The sequence below is a fragment of the Schistocerca piceifrons genome, chromosome 3, assembly GCF_021461385.2.
Source record: "Schistocerca piceifrons isolate TAMUIC-IGC-003096 chromosome 3, iqSchPice1.1, whole genome shotgun sequence".
NCBI lineage: Eukaryota > Metazoa > Arthropoda > Insecta > Orthoptera > Acrididae > Schistocerca > Schistocerca piceifrons.
In genome coordinates, this window is record NC_060140.1 from 887,000,126 (window position 1) to 887,016,335 (window position 16,210).

The following is a 16,210-nucleotide window of genomic DNA, read 5'->3' on the forward strand; positions in this document are numbered from 1 at the left end:
CACTTCATTAGCTTAGGCCAATTTCATTAACACCTCTAAAAGCCACAAAAACTCATAATCTATTTCTCTGAGAAGGATCACTACACCTGCTGCTGTTTCAGCAGTCCACTTGTCTCTATTAGTCATTTTAGCGCATTTTGAAAAACTGACATTCAAATCTTAACATACAAGATATAAATCACATGCCACTGACTGACACTGACATCATGCGGCTCATGTGTGCTCTCTTTCAATCTTGTTCACCCCCTGCTGCTCAATCAGCAGCAGCAGTTTTGCAACTGGGGTCAGCACAGCTGTTCCAAGCTTCATCGTCAGCCAGATGGGTAATGGTACATCATTTTAACATATATTCTTTTTAATTTTAGTTTTTATCTTTCCTCTGTATTATCTGAAGGTGGCCTACTACTACAGGCAGAAACCAGTCATAGATTTAATAAACGACTGTGCAATCGAGACTGTTTTTTCTTATTTTACTTACCTGACAGATCACTGTTTCCCAATAATATTATCTAAAATTATAAGTGTTTTTCTTCTATTTTTCACGGCATATAGCAAAACATGTAATGAATGAACAGCAGTAATTTTAGTTTGCAATATAGGCACAGTTTTATTGTTTTTACTCCAAGAGTTCATGTTCAAACATGATTCAAGAATCATTTTGCTTCCTCCAACATATTGATCTTATAACGACTACAGCAGTAAAATTGAAAAATCTGAGCAGTCTTGTCAACTTTCCTTTCAGTACCTCATCCATAAATTGAACAGGAAGGAAACAAATCCTGCCATATGCTCTATGGTGGCATACAAAGTGAAAATATATATGTAATTCAAAACTCTTTGACATAAAACATCAATGTGTGAATGGTATAAGCATGAAATGACAATGTTACCCACACTGACAGATTGAATAGTGTATCTCCCCCTCCTCGCTCAAAGCTTCCTTGCAGCTGTCCATCGAGAATGTGAAACGAGCAAGTTGGAATGTAATCCGTGTGTTATGTTTTCTGCACCAAAGAATAACTAGAATTTTCTGCTCCTTCAATTCTACTTGTTTATCTCATATAGCTGCATAAACCACAGGTAATCTGTACACGAATATGTAAAATTTTTATGCAAAATCTCCATTACACCGAGCGAGGTGGCGCAGTGGTAGCACACTGGACTCTCATTCGGGAGGACGACAGTTCAATCCCGCGTCCGGCCATCCTGATTAGGTTTTCCGTGATTTCCCTAAATCGCTCCAGGCAAATGCTGGGATGGTTCCTTTGAAAGGGCACGGCCGACTTCCTTCCCCATCCTTCCCTAATCCGATGAGACCGATGACCTCGCTGTGGGGTCTCTTCCCCCAAACAATCCAATCCAATCTCCTTTACACTTATATTTCAGTTATTTATATTTATATTCCTGATTACAGTGATGCAATTGGTTTTACTAGAAGCTCAAGTAAGTAAAATATGCAGCTAACTGAAGTTAAGACATCATCATATGATGATAAAACATTGTTAACAAATAAGCAGCAAAGGAGGCATTGTTACCAATCATTCAAAAGCAGACATACCCGACTTTCTGAGAACATATTTGGAATTATCTGAAATTAATTAACTTATGAAATAACTGATATTAAAAGTTCGGACCCTCAAAATATCAATCGCCTATTTTGCTTTAATTACTGCTAGTTGGTGAACTTCAGCAATATAATTTCATTGCTGTATTTTTTCTGAATCGGACAACACCTCTTCCTAATTAAGTCAGTTGTTAATTAAAATTATGAATAATTTAGACTCATAAATTATTTACTTCAAGATGGATGCCATACTCATAATTGGGAGATTTCAGAAAAATGCATACTAATGTTATATTTATTGTTGTGAATTACTAATCCGAACCATATTTGGGATTACTGAAGAATGAGATACAATGCATCAGCTTTGACCAATGATGTCAGAAGTTACCAGAGATGATGTATTGCACAGATTTAACAGCAAAGACAAATGTTCAGAAACAAAGGAACGCAGAACAGAGAAAACAATGGAAAACATATCACGTACATCCATATTTCAAACACCATGTTAAATATAGTGCTTCTCTGAGTCCTAATATCTTATAGCTCAATTGAAGCACAGGGTTGTTGTTGTTGTTGTTGTTGTGGTGGTCTTCAGTCCTGAGACTGGTTTGATGCAGCTCTCCAGGCTACTCTATCCTGTGCAAGCTTCTTCATCTCCCAGTACCTACTGCAGCCTACATCCTTCTGAATCTGCTTAGTGTATTCATCTCTTGGTCTCCCTCTACGATTTTTACCCTCCACGCTGCCCTCCAATACTAAATTGGTGATCCCTCGATGTCTCATAACATGTCCTACCACCCGATCCCTTCTTCTAGTCAAGTTGTGCCACAAGCTCCTCTTCTCCCCAATCCTATTCAATACCTCCTCATTAGTTATGTGATCTACCCATCTAATCTTCAGCATTCTTCTGTAGCACCACATTTCGAAAGCTTCTATTCTCTTCTTGTCTAAACTATTTATCGTCCACGTTTCACTTCCATACATGGCTACACTCCATACAAATACTTTCAGAAACGACTTCCTGACACTTAAATCTACACTCGATGTTAACAAATTTTCCTTCTTCAGAAACGCTTTCCTTGCCATTGCCAGTCTACATTTTATATCCTCTCTACTTCGACCATCATCAGATATTTTGCTCCGTAAATAGCAAAACTCCTTTACTACTTTAAGTGTCTCATTTCCTAATCTAATTCCCTCAGCATCACCCGATTTAATTCGACTACATTCCATTATCCTAGTTTTGCTTTGTTGATGTTCATCTCGTAACGCCGGAAATGCATATCCTCCTATTTCCATCTATTGCACTGCAAATTTTTTTCCTTATTTTGTTACCTGAGGATATAACATTTCTGTGTCTTTGTATATTGTAATTGTTTTACTCTTTTTATATATTTATGCATTTATGTCGATTTATAATTGGTTTGTTTTGTGAATATTATTTGTATTTATATGCTGGGTCTGGCCTAGGGAAAACTATGCTATCGAACGAATACATCAATAGGTCGTGTGGAGAACCCAAGTGTTTAGGATCTTTGGTAGTGTTAACTCTACTGCGTGGAGCGCGGGCAGAGCAGGGAGAGTCTGGCTGGGGTAGTGCAGTGTAGCAGGTGTGCTGTGTGACGCTCCCGCGAGTTGCCGCGCTTTCGGGGTTGGGCAGCATGTAATTGCGCTCGACTTGCTATGATAGCTTCTGACATGGTTTCGCGGATGGGAAGCATTAGCTGGCGCACATCAACAGCCCGTTTCGCCTGGTGACCGTGTCGAGAAGAAGGCGCGCCAAGCTTCTGCAACAGCAACGGCCGACAATGAGTGACTGTCGCCACCTCCTCGATCGACGGCTTCAAACCTTCAATCAACCAACAAGGAAGACTGGAAGCACGTAAAGTTTTAGAACTGTATGGCAGACCTCAGCTTGTCAAACTGTTCAAATCACAAAATTACAGCAACGTAGCATGAACCTTTGTTGCTCATTGTCCCAATTGCATTACCTAGCAGGGTCCCTTCCTTTTCCGGAATGAACCCGAGTGTCGTTGAAATTCAAACGCCAGCATCATTCGATTTCACTGCTTTAATTTCAAAGTTCAGTTAAGGTATTCATAGCTGGCTACAATATTTAGATTACACAAGCACAAATTAAGAGTGCGAGTTTTGTTACCGTATTTTAGCTTACCTGTGACTGCAGCTCAGCTTGGTACGTACTAAATTTTACTATTGTTCAGAATCATTTAATTCAAGTTCAAAGTTAAATGTCTTATTTCTAAATTGTGTAGATTCAAGTAGCTTTTGAAATGATTTTTGAGGTAGTCCAAGACTAATCGTATTTTACTGAATTTCGATGTGCTTCAGAAAGAAAGCTCACTATTAACTTCAGTAGTCACTAAATTAACTTTCGATTTTCCGGTTTTATTAATTCTTTTGCTAAATTAAGTCAGAGTGTAGCGAAATTTATAACTTCTGACAAACTTTCAGTTTTCACACTACACGTGTCAACCTTCAGTTGCCACGCTTCTAGTGCTAATTATAAGTGTAATAACCTTTCTTTTTCAGTTGCTATAGTAATTGTCCTTAGGACTGGCGACCGTAATTTCCCCCAAATCTCAAATATCTAATTACCGCTAGTTAATTGTTAACATAACGGCCGCACATTTACTTTCTTTATTAACTTTACCCCTTTTCAAAATTAATTTCCACCGGTTTCATTTGCATTTTTCCTTTCATTTAGATGTAACCCTTTCCTCCCTCTTTAACGACAGATTAACTTCGGTGACGATTGCTTTTCCCAAATTTCCATTAGGTACACGCGGTTTAATTTTTCACTGTCATTAAGGTCGATAAGTGAGGGGGAGGTTACAATCTTATACCCTCCTATCAAGACACTGTCCATTCCATTCAACTGCTCTTCCAAGTCCTTTGCTGTCTCTGACAGAATTACAATGTCATCGGCGAACCTCAAAGTTTTTATTTCTTCTCCATGGACTTTAATACCTACTCTGAATTTTTCTTTTGTTTCCTTTACTGCTTGCTCAAATTACAGATTGAATAACATCGGGGAGAGGCTACAACCCTGTCTCACTCCCTTCCCAACCACTACTTCTCTTTCATACCCCTCCGCTCTTATAACTGCCATCTGCTTTCTGTACAAATTGTAAATAGCCTTTCACTCCCTGTATTTTACCCCTGCCACCTTCAGAATTTGAAAGAGAGTATTCCAATCAACATTGTCAAAAGCTTTCTCGAAGTCTACAAAAGCTAGAAACATAGTGTGCCTTTCCTTAATCTTTCTTCTACGATAAGTCGTAGGGTCAGTACTGCCTCACGTGTTCCAACATTTCTACGGAATCCAAGCTGATCTTCCCCGAGGTCGGCTTCTATCAGTTTTTCCATTCGTCTGTAAAGAAGCACAGGGTATCTGTGCATAAAATAAAGGAAAAAAAGTGACAGAAGTAACATTAGCATGGAATACCTCAGTTGACATGTATGAGTTGTATCCCAAACTTCAGTTTATCTGTGTAGGTTAACTGTGGTATGAGATACAAATTTAATGTAGATTGACTTATTTGCCTTTGCTGTCATTAGTATCCTATTCTGCAGTTGACCTATGCAGGTCAGCTGAAATATGCGATACACATTTTAAAGGTGTTGCTTTTTCGCTCCACTACTACTAGCATCCTATTCTTTAGTTGATACTAGCACTAGCGAAGGTGGAAAAACCGAAATGTTCACACACACACACACACACACACACACACACACACACACACACACACACACACACGTACGTCCATGCCCAAGGGAGGACTCAAACCTCCGGCAAGAGGGGCCACGCAATCAGTGACATGGCGTCTCTAACCGCACGGCCACTGCATGCAGCCGAAAAGACCGACATATGTAAAACTTGTATCTCATACTTCAGTTGTCCCATATAGGTAAACTACCGAAAATGAAGGAATCGACGTATGTAACACTGGCATCCTGTACCTCAGCTGAACTACATGAAGTTGGAAAAAAGTGACATACATAAAATTTGTATCCCATACTTCAGTTGACCTATAGGGTCAACTTCATGGGAGACAATTTTTTTTCACCTGGAAAATTATCACAGTATTACTAACAATAGCAAAAAAATCCAACAACAGGAAAACTTGTATCCCACTCCTCATTTGAGCTATATACGTAAACAGAAGTATGGGATACACATTTTCCTTATGTCAGTCTTTTCACCTTCGATTGTACTGGCATGGACTGAAAAATATCGTAGTAATACTAATGCTATAGAAGGCGAAAAAACTTACCATACACAAACTCCTCTGAAAAAACCAAAGCTGGCCTTGAGAGATGTCAACAAAAATCGCACGCACCCCCCCCGCCCCCCCCCCCAACACACACAAGAAAGACAACATCACAAAAAACAAACATACATACACACATATAAACCCAGAAAAGAAAATAATAAGAAATATAACCACAGAAAAGACATTGCCAAACATAAGAAAATGAACAATGATGCACCAACCACAAAAACTCCAAATCAATATCTTAACCATCCCGACCAAACCCACTCTTTTCCTTAATTATGACTGACCCCCGACACCACATACCAACATGAAATTAGCTAACAAATTTTGGAGGATACATTTGCCCAAAACGTTTAAGGAAAATAAACTGGCAATATGTATTGGGTACACAGCACTTCCAAGAATATTCATCTAAATGGCTCTGTAGTTTGAAATGCGTCATTTCCCCCTCCCTACAACAGATTTTATGAATGACCAATAACCTTCTATACTCTTGGTACAAGCCCCAGTAGTTGAACTTCAGAATTCAGTGTCATGATTCATGAGAAGATGCTGAAAATCCCTATTCCCCACATCCCTATATGAAGAAAACCCATCTGGAATAACTGAAGAACCCTCGGCAACATGTCCTTCAATTAATTTCACCAATATTTTTCTGTTCCATTAGGAACCACTTTAAAAACTACATCATCAGACTCTGGGCCTGAAATTCTAGCACCCCCAATCCATAATCCCACTGTAGATTCCCCCTTTTACACTTGGTTTTGCCAAAAACAGACTCATCAATTTCAAGGATGACACTTGCCACCGACCCCCCCCCCCCCCCCAAAAAGGTACGTTATATATTTTCCACACACTTACCTACAAAACAAAACCAGTCTAGAGTGACACGCTCACCCACGCAACATTCAGGTACACACAACGAAACAGAATACCTCAAATACCAACATATGTAATTTTTATTATATCCCTCAAGACCAGCTTCAATTTCTCAAATCATAAATCATGTTCCTCATTGAATTGAATGCCATACTCAATCTTTGGTACACCTCCATATAAATAAATCATGTCTATGAGATGCTGACACACTTATCACACGCATATTTTTGCCGAACTCACGACATCTATCATAATCAGCAATAAGGACACATACTTGCAAAAGCCAAATGAAGGAGATAAATCCATTTCTACAAACAAAAATCAAAAAAGTAAAAACTGTCCAGAATGAATAACAATTCTTCTAAATTGTCTCAAACTCACTAAGAATGGAAATAAGTACCAAACAAATTGGAATGAACAAATGATTTAAACTAATAGAAGCAACAAGAATCTTACACAATGTCTAGCCCTGTCTTTTGAAAACACATTCATTTATTTCAGTTTACAATGATGACGCTTTGCCACAGAAGACAACCAATTTATTACCTATGGCTCAAAAACAAAGACATTAATATCTACGAGTAAAGTATGACACCACTGGTCAAAGCCAATGGGTTGTATCCCATTCTTCAGTTGACCCTTATGAAATAACTGATATTAAAAGTTTGGACCCTCAACATTTCAATCACCTGTTTCAGTTTAATGGCCACAAGTTTCTAAACTTTAGCAATATAATTTTATTGCTGTATTTTTTTCTGAATCAAACAACATCTCTTATCAATTAATTAAGTTGGTAACTAAGATGATGAATAATTTAGAATCATAAATTGTTTATTTCAAGATGGATGTCATACTCGTAATGGGGGGGATTTCAGAAAAACACATAATAATAATAATGCAACATGTACTTTTGTGAATTACTAAACTGAAACATTTTTTAAAAACCAAACTTTAGTAAAGTCTTAGAAATCATGCAAAATAGTAAAGTGTAGCCTTTAAGTTTTCCAAGGACATGCAACTCTACTTCATGATTTCTGTTGATGACATCCTCTTGGATAAAATATTCCAGAGTTAAATAGTTCCAAATTCGCATCTCTGAGCAGGGATAGATTGAAGACAGATTATAGTGACAATTAGTGAAGTGGGGTGCCAGTGAGAACACGATTTCCAGCTGCATGAGTACAAAGTTATCAACAGAAATTCAGATTGGGCAATGGAGAAGTAGGTCTAATACTGAATGACAAAACAGAGATGTGTGTGAGCTATGATGAACAGCATATTGAACACAATATCACAGCCACGACGTAAACAACATTTGTACAGGTTTATACGCCTACTAACTCTGCAAATGATAAGTGAGACTGAAGAATGTATGAGTAGATAAAATGTTGTTGTTGCTGTTTTGGTCTTCAGTCCTGAGACTGGTTTGATGCAGCTCTCCATGCTAATCTATCCTGTGCAAGCTCCTTCATCTCCCAGTACTTACTGCAACCCACATCCTTCCGAATCTGCTTAGTTTATTCATCTCTTGGTCTCCCTCTATGATTTTTACCCTCCACGCTGCCCTTCAATGCTAAATTTGTGATCCCTTGATGCCTCAGAACATGTCCTACCAACCGATCCCTTCTTCTTGTCAAGTTGTGCCACAAACTCCTCTTCTCCCCAATTCTATTCAATACCTCCTCATTAGTTATGTGATCTACCCATCTAATCTTCAGCATTCTTCTGTAGCATCACATTGCGAAAACTCCTATTCTCTTCTTGTCCAAACTATTTATCGTCCATGTTTCACTTCCATACATGGCTACACTCCATACAAATACTTTCAGAAACGACTTCCTGACACTTAAATCTATACTCAATGTTAGCAAATTTATCTTCTTCAGAAACGCTTTCCTTGCCATTGCCAGTCTACATTTTATATCCTCTCTACTTCGACCATCATCGGTTATTTTGCTCCCCAAATAGCAAAACTCCTTTACTACTTTAAGTGTCTCATTTCCTAATCTAATTCCCTCAGCATCACCCGACTTAATTCGACTACATTCCATTATCCTTGTTTTGCTTTTGTTGATGTCCATCTTATATCCTCCTTTCAAGACACTGTCCATTCCATTCAACTGCTCTTCCAAGTCCTATGCTGTCTCTGACAGAATTACAATGTCATTGGCGAACCTCAAAGCTTTTATTTCTTCTCCCTGGATTTTAATACCTACTCCGAGTTTTTCTTTTGTTTCCTTTACTGCTTGCTCAATATACAGATTGAATAACATCGGGGAGAGGCTACAACCCTGTCTCACTCCCTTCCCCACCACTGCTTCCCTTTCATGCTCCTAGACTCTAATAACTACCATCTGGTTTCTGTACAAATTGTAAATAGCCTTTCACTCCCTGTATTTTACCCCTGCCACCTACAGAATTTGAAAGAGAGTATTCCAGTTGACATTGTCAAAAGCTTTCTCTAAGTCTACAAATGCTAGAAACGTAGGTTTACCTTATCTTTCTTCTAAGGTAAGTCGTAAGGTCAGCAGTATTGCCTCACGTGTTCCAATATTTCTACGGAATCAAAACTGATCTTCCCTGAGGTCGGCTTCTACCAGTTTTTCCATTCGTCCGTAAATAATTTGTGTTAGTATTTTGCAGCTGTGACTTATTAAACTGATAGTTCGGTAATTTTCACATCTGTCAACACCTGCTTTCTTTGGGATTGGAATTATTGTATTCTTCTTGAAGTCTGAGGGTATTTCGGCTGTCTCGTACATCTTGCTCACCAGATGGTAGAGTTTCGTCAGGACTGGCTCTCCCAAGGCCGTCAGTAGTTCCAATGGAATGTTGTCTACTCCCGGGGCCTTGTTTCGACTCAGGTCTTTCAGTGCTCTGTCAAACTCTTCACGCAGTATCGTATCTCCCATTTCATCTTCATCTACATCCTCTTCCATTTCCATAATATTGTCCTCAAGTACATCACCCTTGTACAGACCCTCTATATACTCCTTCCACCTTTCTGCTTTCTCTTCTTTGCTTAGGACTGGGTTTTCATCTGAGCTCTTGATATTCATACAAGTGGTTCTCTTTTCTCCAAAGGTCTCTTTAATTTTCTGGTAGGCAGCATCTATCTTACCCCTAGTGAGATTTGCCTCTACATCCTTACATTTGTCCATTTTGCACTTGCTGTCGATCTCATTTCTGAGACGTTTGTTTAATTTTTGCCAGCTTCATTTACTGCATTTTTATATTTTCTTCTTTCATCAATTAAATTCAATATTTCTTCCGCAACCCAAGGATTTCTACTAGCCCTCGTCTTTTTACCTACTTCATCCTCTGCTGCCTTCACTATTTCATCCTTCAGAGCTACCCATTCGTCTTCTACTGTATTTCATTCTCCCATTCCTGTAAATTGTTCCCTTATGCTCTCCCTGAATCTCTGTACAACCTCTGGTTTAGTCAGTTTATCCAGGTCCCATCTCCTTAAATTCCCACCTTTTTGCAATTTCTTCAGTTTTAATCTACAGTTCATAACCAATAGATTGTGGTCAGACTCCACATCTGCCCCTGGAAATGTCGTACAATTTAAAACCTGGTTCCTAAATCTCTGTCTTACCATTATATAGTAATCTATCTGATACCTTTTAGTATCTCCAGGATTCTTCCATGCATACAACCTTCTTTTATGATTCTTGAAACAAGTGTTAGCTATGATTAAGTTACGCTCTGTGCAAAATTCTAACAGACGGCTTCCTCTTTCATTTCTTAGTCCCAATCCATATTCACCTATTATGTTTCCTTCTCTTCCTTTTCCTACTATCGAATTCCAGTCACCCATGACAATTAAATTTTCATCTCCCTTCACTATCTGAATAATTTCTTTTATCTCATCATACATTTCATCAATCTCTTCGTCATCTGCAGAGATAGTTGGCATATAAACTTGTACTGCTGTAGTAGGCGTGGGCTTCGTATCTATCTTGGCCACAATAATGCATTCACTATGCTGTTTGTAGTAGCTTACCCGCATTCCTATTTTCCTATTCATTATTAAACCTACTCTTGCATTACCCCTATTTGATTTTGTATTTATAACCCTGTATTCACCTGACCAGAAGTCTTGTTCCTTCTGCCACCGAACTTCACTAATTCCCATTATATCCTACTTTAACCTATCCATTTCCCTTTTTAAATTTTCTAACCAACCTGCCCAATTAAGGGATCTGACATTCCACGCTCCAATCTGTAGAATGCCAGTTTTCTTTCCCCTGATAACAATGTCCTGTTACGGGAGTCGTCAACTTAAGTGGGCGCGAGTAACGAGTGGATGGGCAAAGTATCTATTAGGAACATTACCTATGTAGATTGTGGACAGTTGGGAATGTGGGTCTCACGGGAAGCATGCAAGGGATAAGACCCTGCAATCGCGCTATTCATCTGTGTCCTCGATGGCTCAGATGGATACAGCGTCTCCCATGTAAACAGGAGATCCTGGGTTCGAGTCCCAGTCAGGGCATAAATTTTCAGCTGACCCCACCAAGGTACGTCAACAACACCTATCGGCTTTTGAGGGTTTTCAAGTAATTATCATTTACACTTCATTCTATTGAACTGCTCTACGAAAGCATGTTTCCCTTTACCTCCACCACTCAGGTTGCTGAGCATAGTGATTTTCTTAGGCACTGAGTATCGCAAATGAAGTTTTCAATATGAAAACTCTCTGGGTCATGATAGTGGTGCAAAAGCTATTTTGATCAGATTATTAGCTGAATGTCTCTGTTCCTGTAACAATACTGTCATATTTGACAGTCAGTCATGAACTTTAAATACCACTATTATCACTATGTAAACTTGATACTTAATTTTCCAGTCCGGTGTGGAGAGCATTCTGTTTCCTGTGTGCTGGTCCACAGTATGCTTTCTTCCAGGAGTGCTAGCCCAGTAAGGCATGCAGAAGAATTTCCGTGATGTTTAGAAAGTATGAGAGTGTTACTAGCAGAATTAGTGCTTTAAGGCCAGGTAGCACACCAGTAATTGCACATGGAAGACAATGTTATAGGTCTGGCTCCTAGTCTGATTCACAGTTTCTTTCTGTCAGAAGACTATGTAGTTTCTCTAGATAGCACCATCAATGACTACCAGGCTGTTATCTGTTGCAAAACAAAAGCAGCTTACATGTGTACCTCACCCACATTCCTCTTACAAGATCTCATACTGCCTATATTCATTTCTACCATTACTTCCATTTCCTCTATCATATCTGCATAATTTTGACCTTAGAGGTCTGGCTCCCCCCCAAATCACCACATGGAAACTTGTTTTTGACACGCACAGGAATTTTCCAATGCTCTACGACACAATAAGTACTGTTAAGTCCTGGCATATGCCAAAATCTATAACAGATGATTTGCAATTTATGTTTCAATGTCACAACCAGTTGAAACTGTCCCTTTTGCAGTCACAGACCTGTGCACATGAGCATACCTGTTATTTACGGAAAGTTATTAAATTATGTTAATTATATACAACTACTGTATCTGTAAAAGCATGCTTCACATTCAGTTTGACATCTTATACTGTGTACTGGCAACTATGTTAGTGAAAGACAGTTATCACACATAAAAAAAACTTGTCTACAATATCCAAGATACAAGAATGACAAAACGAGCAAAAGAAACAGTTAGGTCCCAGCAGCACTTTGAAAAATTTCTGACCCTATACAGCATTTTGTCAGCTGACAGTCTCTGGAGTAAATTACAATGCTGCATAGTCGAACAGGGAGTACTAGAAACGGGGAGTGTTTAACATGTTCTAAAGTAAAGAAAAAAGATATACAATAAAAGGAATCAGCACCCCACAACATACTGTTTTGTAGTATCTACTTCTACAGTGCAGAAATTTCACCTTTAGTACACGTTGCTGCACACCAGGGGAATCCATTAAATTAATGTAGCAAACTGCATATTCAACCCACTGTCTCACACAAGCTTCTTCTTCTGCTGTTTTTCCTAGCAGTGAATTATCTGCTTTCTTAGCTAATGACAATGCAATTGTTCCAAATCCTGTAACTAGTTCATTTGGTAGTCTTCCATTGCTCAGATCCGATGCACTAATCTGTAAAGACCAGCATACCATCCATCAAATTACAGAAAAATAGGCTGAGTCATAATTTAATTAAGAGCTATAAACAGAAATCTAAAAATGTCAATATTGCTGAAGCTTCCTATTATGATACATCAAAATGCACATTAAAAAAGGAAGAATAAACTAACTAGGATTGATCACAAAAAACCCAGATTTATGAAAATGAAACTTACAAAAACACACTCAATTTCAGAAGTCTGTGTTTACCATCCACCTCAGTTCTCAGATCCTTGACATCATAACATAACCGTCTTACATTTCCTTCATTCTCTGCTGAAGGCTCAAATATGACACAGCTCAAGGTGAATTTCAGCTGTGATTTATACTTCTGCACTGAGAAATTCAACCAGTAACAGCAATTCACATTTAGCAGGACTATAATCAACATTTTTGCTGCCTTTAACTCACTGTCAGACAACACTTCCGAGAAACTATCTATTCATGAATCAGTGCACTATACTGCAGAGGCACAAACTGTTTACTGTAGTCAGCCATTTTCTTATCTGTTGGCCCTTACTTTCAACATGAGTTCATTACGCACTACAGTAAACACAATGTGAAATGAGACCTAAAATATATGAACATTTAAATGAGGCCTTTCCAACTTTCTCGTTGTGATATGGGATACATACACTTTGGAGCATCCAAACAGGTCATGGGTTTATTTCTGCACAGTTAAATTGGACCCTAAACAATTCCATCTGATATTGTACCTAAAATGCATGTAGAGCTTATTGCATTAAACACAGAAGAAATTCTGTTGTGAAGTTCCCTATTACATAAGAAGGGATACAAATTTTGCTTATGGAAATTATTACAGAGAGAACTAGAAGAAATAGCCTAAATTTCAATACTGGAAACAAATACTGGGTTTGTTATATTTGACAGTCAGGCGCAGTAGCACAACAAATCGTAAGCAGCAATGAAGAAAGTGTGCTTGCAAATGTTTGTGTTATCATGTTCCTCTTAACAACATTTGGAAGGAAACCTATCTATTTTCGACAGTTAGTATTCCTTGCTTTTATCGATGACACAGACTACTTGGGCATATGTCTGTCTACATTTTACAACACTGCAATCCCATCCAAGCTGTCTTCTCAAGTGAAAGAATTCTAAGAGGCAGAATTCATGTATATCCAGACTCCCCAAGTGCGAGGCAGAGGGTACTTCACACTATACCACAGACTGGGGTTTCTTCTCGAATGAAGTACGGGAGCAATAACTGCCTCTGCAAATAACCCAATCATTTCTCTGTTGTTCCTGTGAGACCTTATCAAGCTATATCTCAAAATCTGCAATTTTGCTTTTAGAGAGTACTTCACAGTTAACTGCCAAGTGATTATTATACAACGTAAAAAACACTTCAATTCCATTAGAAACACTGCATGTGGTTTCAACTCGTGTAAGCTAAGTACCCATCAATACACTCTCTAAACTGCAATACAATGGAAAGCAATTACAAAAACTTATCCCTGTTTGGATTCTACTGCACAGTCACACACATTCTGCCAGCTCTTAAGTGAACCTGGGCTGGCACTAAGCGGCAGATGTGAAAAGTCTTGAAAATACACCTGAGAAAATAGACAGAATACCGTTACATTTCCTCCAGCATCCGATTTTAAATTAGGCGTCTCCACACCAAGGCTTCTGCATAGCTGCCGAAGTCGATTTTCATCACATAACACCATTTTCGCACCTTCGTTAACTGTCAACAAACAACAACAGTACACACTACACACTACACAACACATACTCACACAGGTTTCCGGATCAGAGATTATGATTGGGCGTTCAAGCAACTTTTTCGCCAGTCATAAAATCAGTAATTAGTACGAATTTCAGTTTTTCTGGTACGACTGTGAAAATAGCGTATCATTAAACAAATAAATATCTATACTGAATATGTAAATTGAAAACTTCATCAATAAAAAACAAAAATAAAACTGTGATCCACACTATCGTTCTTGTTTCATGAGCTATCTTCCGCAGTATCTTAAAAATCGGATATTTGTTAATTAATTGTAGTGAGCGCCAGTTTCGATCAACTCACTTAATATAAGGAATTCTGACGGGAAAATCTATACGTAGTATCGCCAAGGACCCAATGTATCATCTCAACTGACTAAAGTCAATGTTGTGCATACATCAAAATCATTTTCTAGATTTATTTCTGATTATCTCATCAAACTTAAAGAATATAAGTGTGAGATAATGTAGAAATCCTTATGAAAGCAGTAAGACATTTCTATATATGATACACTTCATCTGTAATGGGCGAAGTTTTACTTGTGAACTCCTGTGATAACTTGCATGTTGTAGCAACATGGAGGTAAACTCCATGTGCAGACACAAGATTATTTTACTTTGATTTCTTCTTTAGTGTTTGAAAGATTTGTAAGTTCTGCTGTGTGATAAATTAATGTTATATATAGTTATAGTAGCTGTTGTAAGGTCGTTGCAAACGATCTTGCAAATTGATCTGTTGATTTTCTTAGTCTTTTGTCAAACATTTATTCATAATTTCGTCAGTGTCATTCCAACCCATCTTATTGTACTTTAATGTTTGTTAGATTTCAGTTTTGTCAACACTTGGTCACAACAATCAAGATTTGTTATTTTGTCTATGATAAATTTATTAAAACTATGTTTCATTCCGACAGTATAGTAATTCTGCAAATACAAGCAGTTCCAGTTTCGTGTAATATATTCACATATTTGACAAAACCCTGACATATCGTCTGGATAGTGAGTATTATATCCAAATGTTTTGTTTTTATGTTATATTTTCTGACTTGTTCTACACCCATGAGAATCATCTCATTTTTGGGCCTATGGAACGAATACATAATCTAATCTAATTTTAATTATGGCGATGTGGATATAAGAAACATGCTAGCAGAGCAGGACGGCATGAAAAAATACTACATGATGTTTCTTTTTATGGGTATAACCAATGTTCTTGATGCATTTCCATCCTTAAAACTTTGCAGCAAAACTTAAAATTTTGTGAGTCACCTACACAGGAAGTTTGGGTTGCGCTGGGAACAACACAGTGGTTTGTCTCCCCTGCAGAACTACAGCCAAAATTTGTATTTTGTCACATGTACTATCTGAATTCTGAAACTTACCTCTCAGCTAGTGTGTTGCTGCGCTGTCTCTAAGTTCTTCCCGTTATTCGTTTTTTGGTTGTGCGACGTAAATATGACCCGACATTGACGTTGCAGTTTTCAGCTTTTGCTTTTCTCACATTAAAGTCTGTTTCTTCCTAAGCTATTCACCTAAATACTCAGTACTTGTGTTTAAAGTATCTGGTGTAAGTTGATTTTCACCTACATATTCT

The 16,210-nt window shown here is 38.1% G+C and overlaps 1 protein-coding gene across 2 annotated transcripts in view; it reads right to left on the reverse strand.

The window, feature by feature from the left end:
* Nucleotides 1-14,644, reverse strand: part of LOC124788876 (eukaryotic translation elongation factor 1 epsilon-1) — a 32,896-nt gene extending 18,252 nt beyond the window's left edge. Inside the window, exons 1-2 of one of the 2 annotated variants that reach the window (XM_047256159.1) lie at nucleotides 14,442-14,644; nucleotides 12,631-12,840 (exon numbers count right to left, since the gene is read on the reverse strand). In XM_047256159.1, the coding sequence (XP_047112115.1) occupies nucleotides 12,631-12,840; nucleotides 14,442-14,621 (390 nt within the window). In that variant the 5' untranslated portion in view covers nucleotides 14,622-14,644. The remainder of the gene's footprint in view (nucleotides 1-12,630; nucleotides 12,841-14,441) is intronic. The other variant, XM_047256160.1, reaches the window with a different exon arrangement.
* Nucleotides 14,645-16,210: the final 1,566 nt, after the last annotated feature.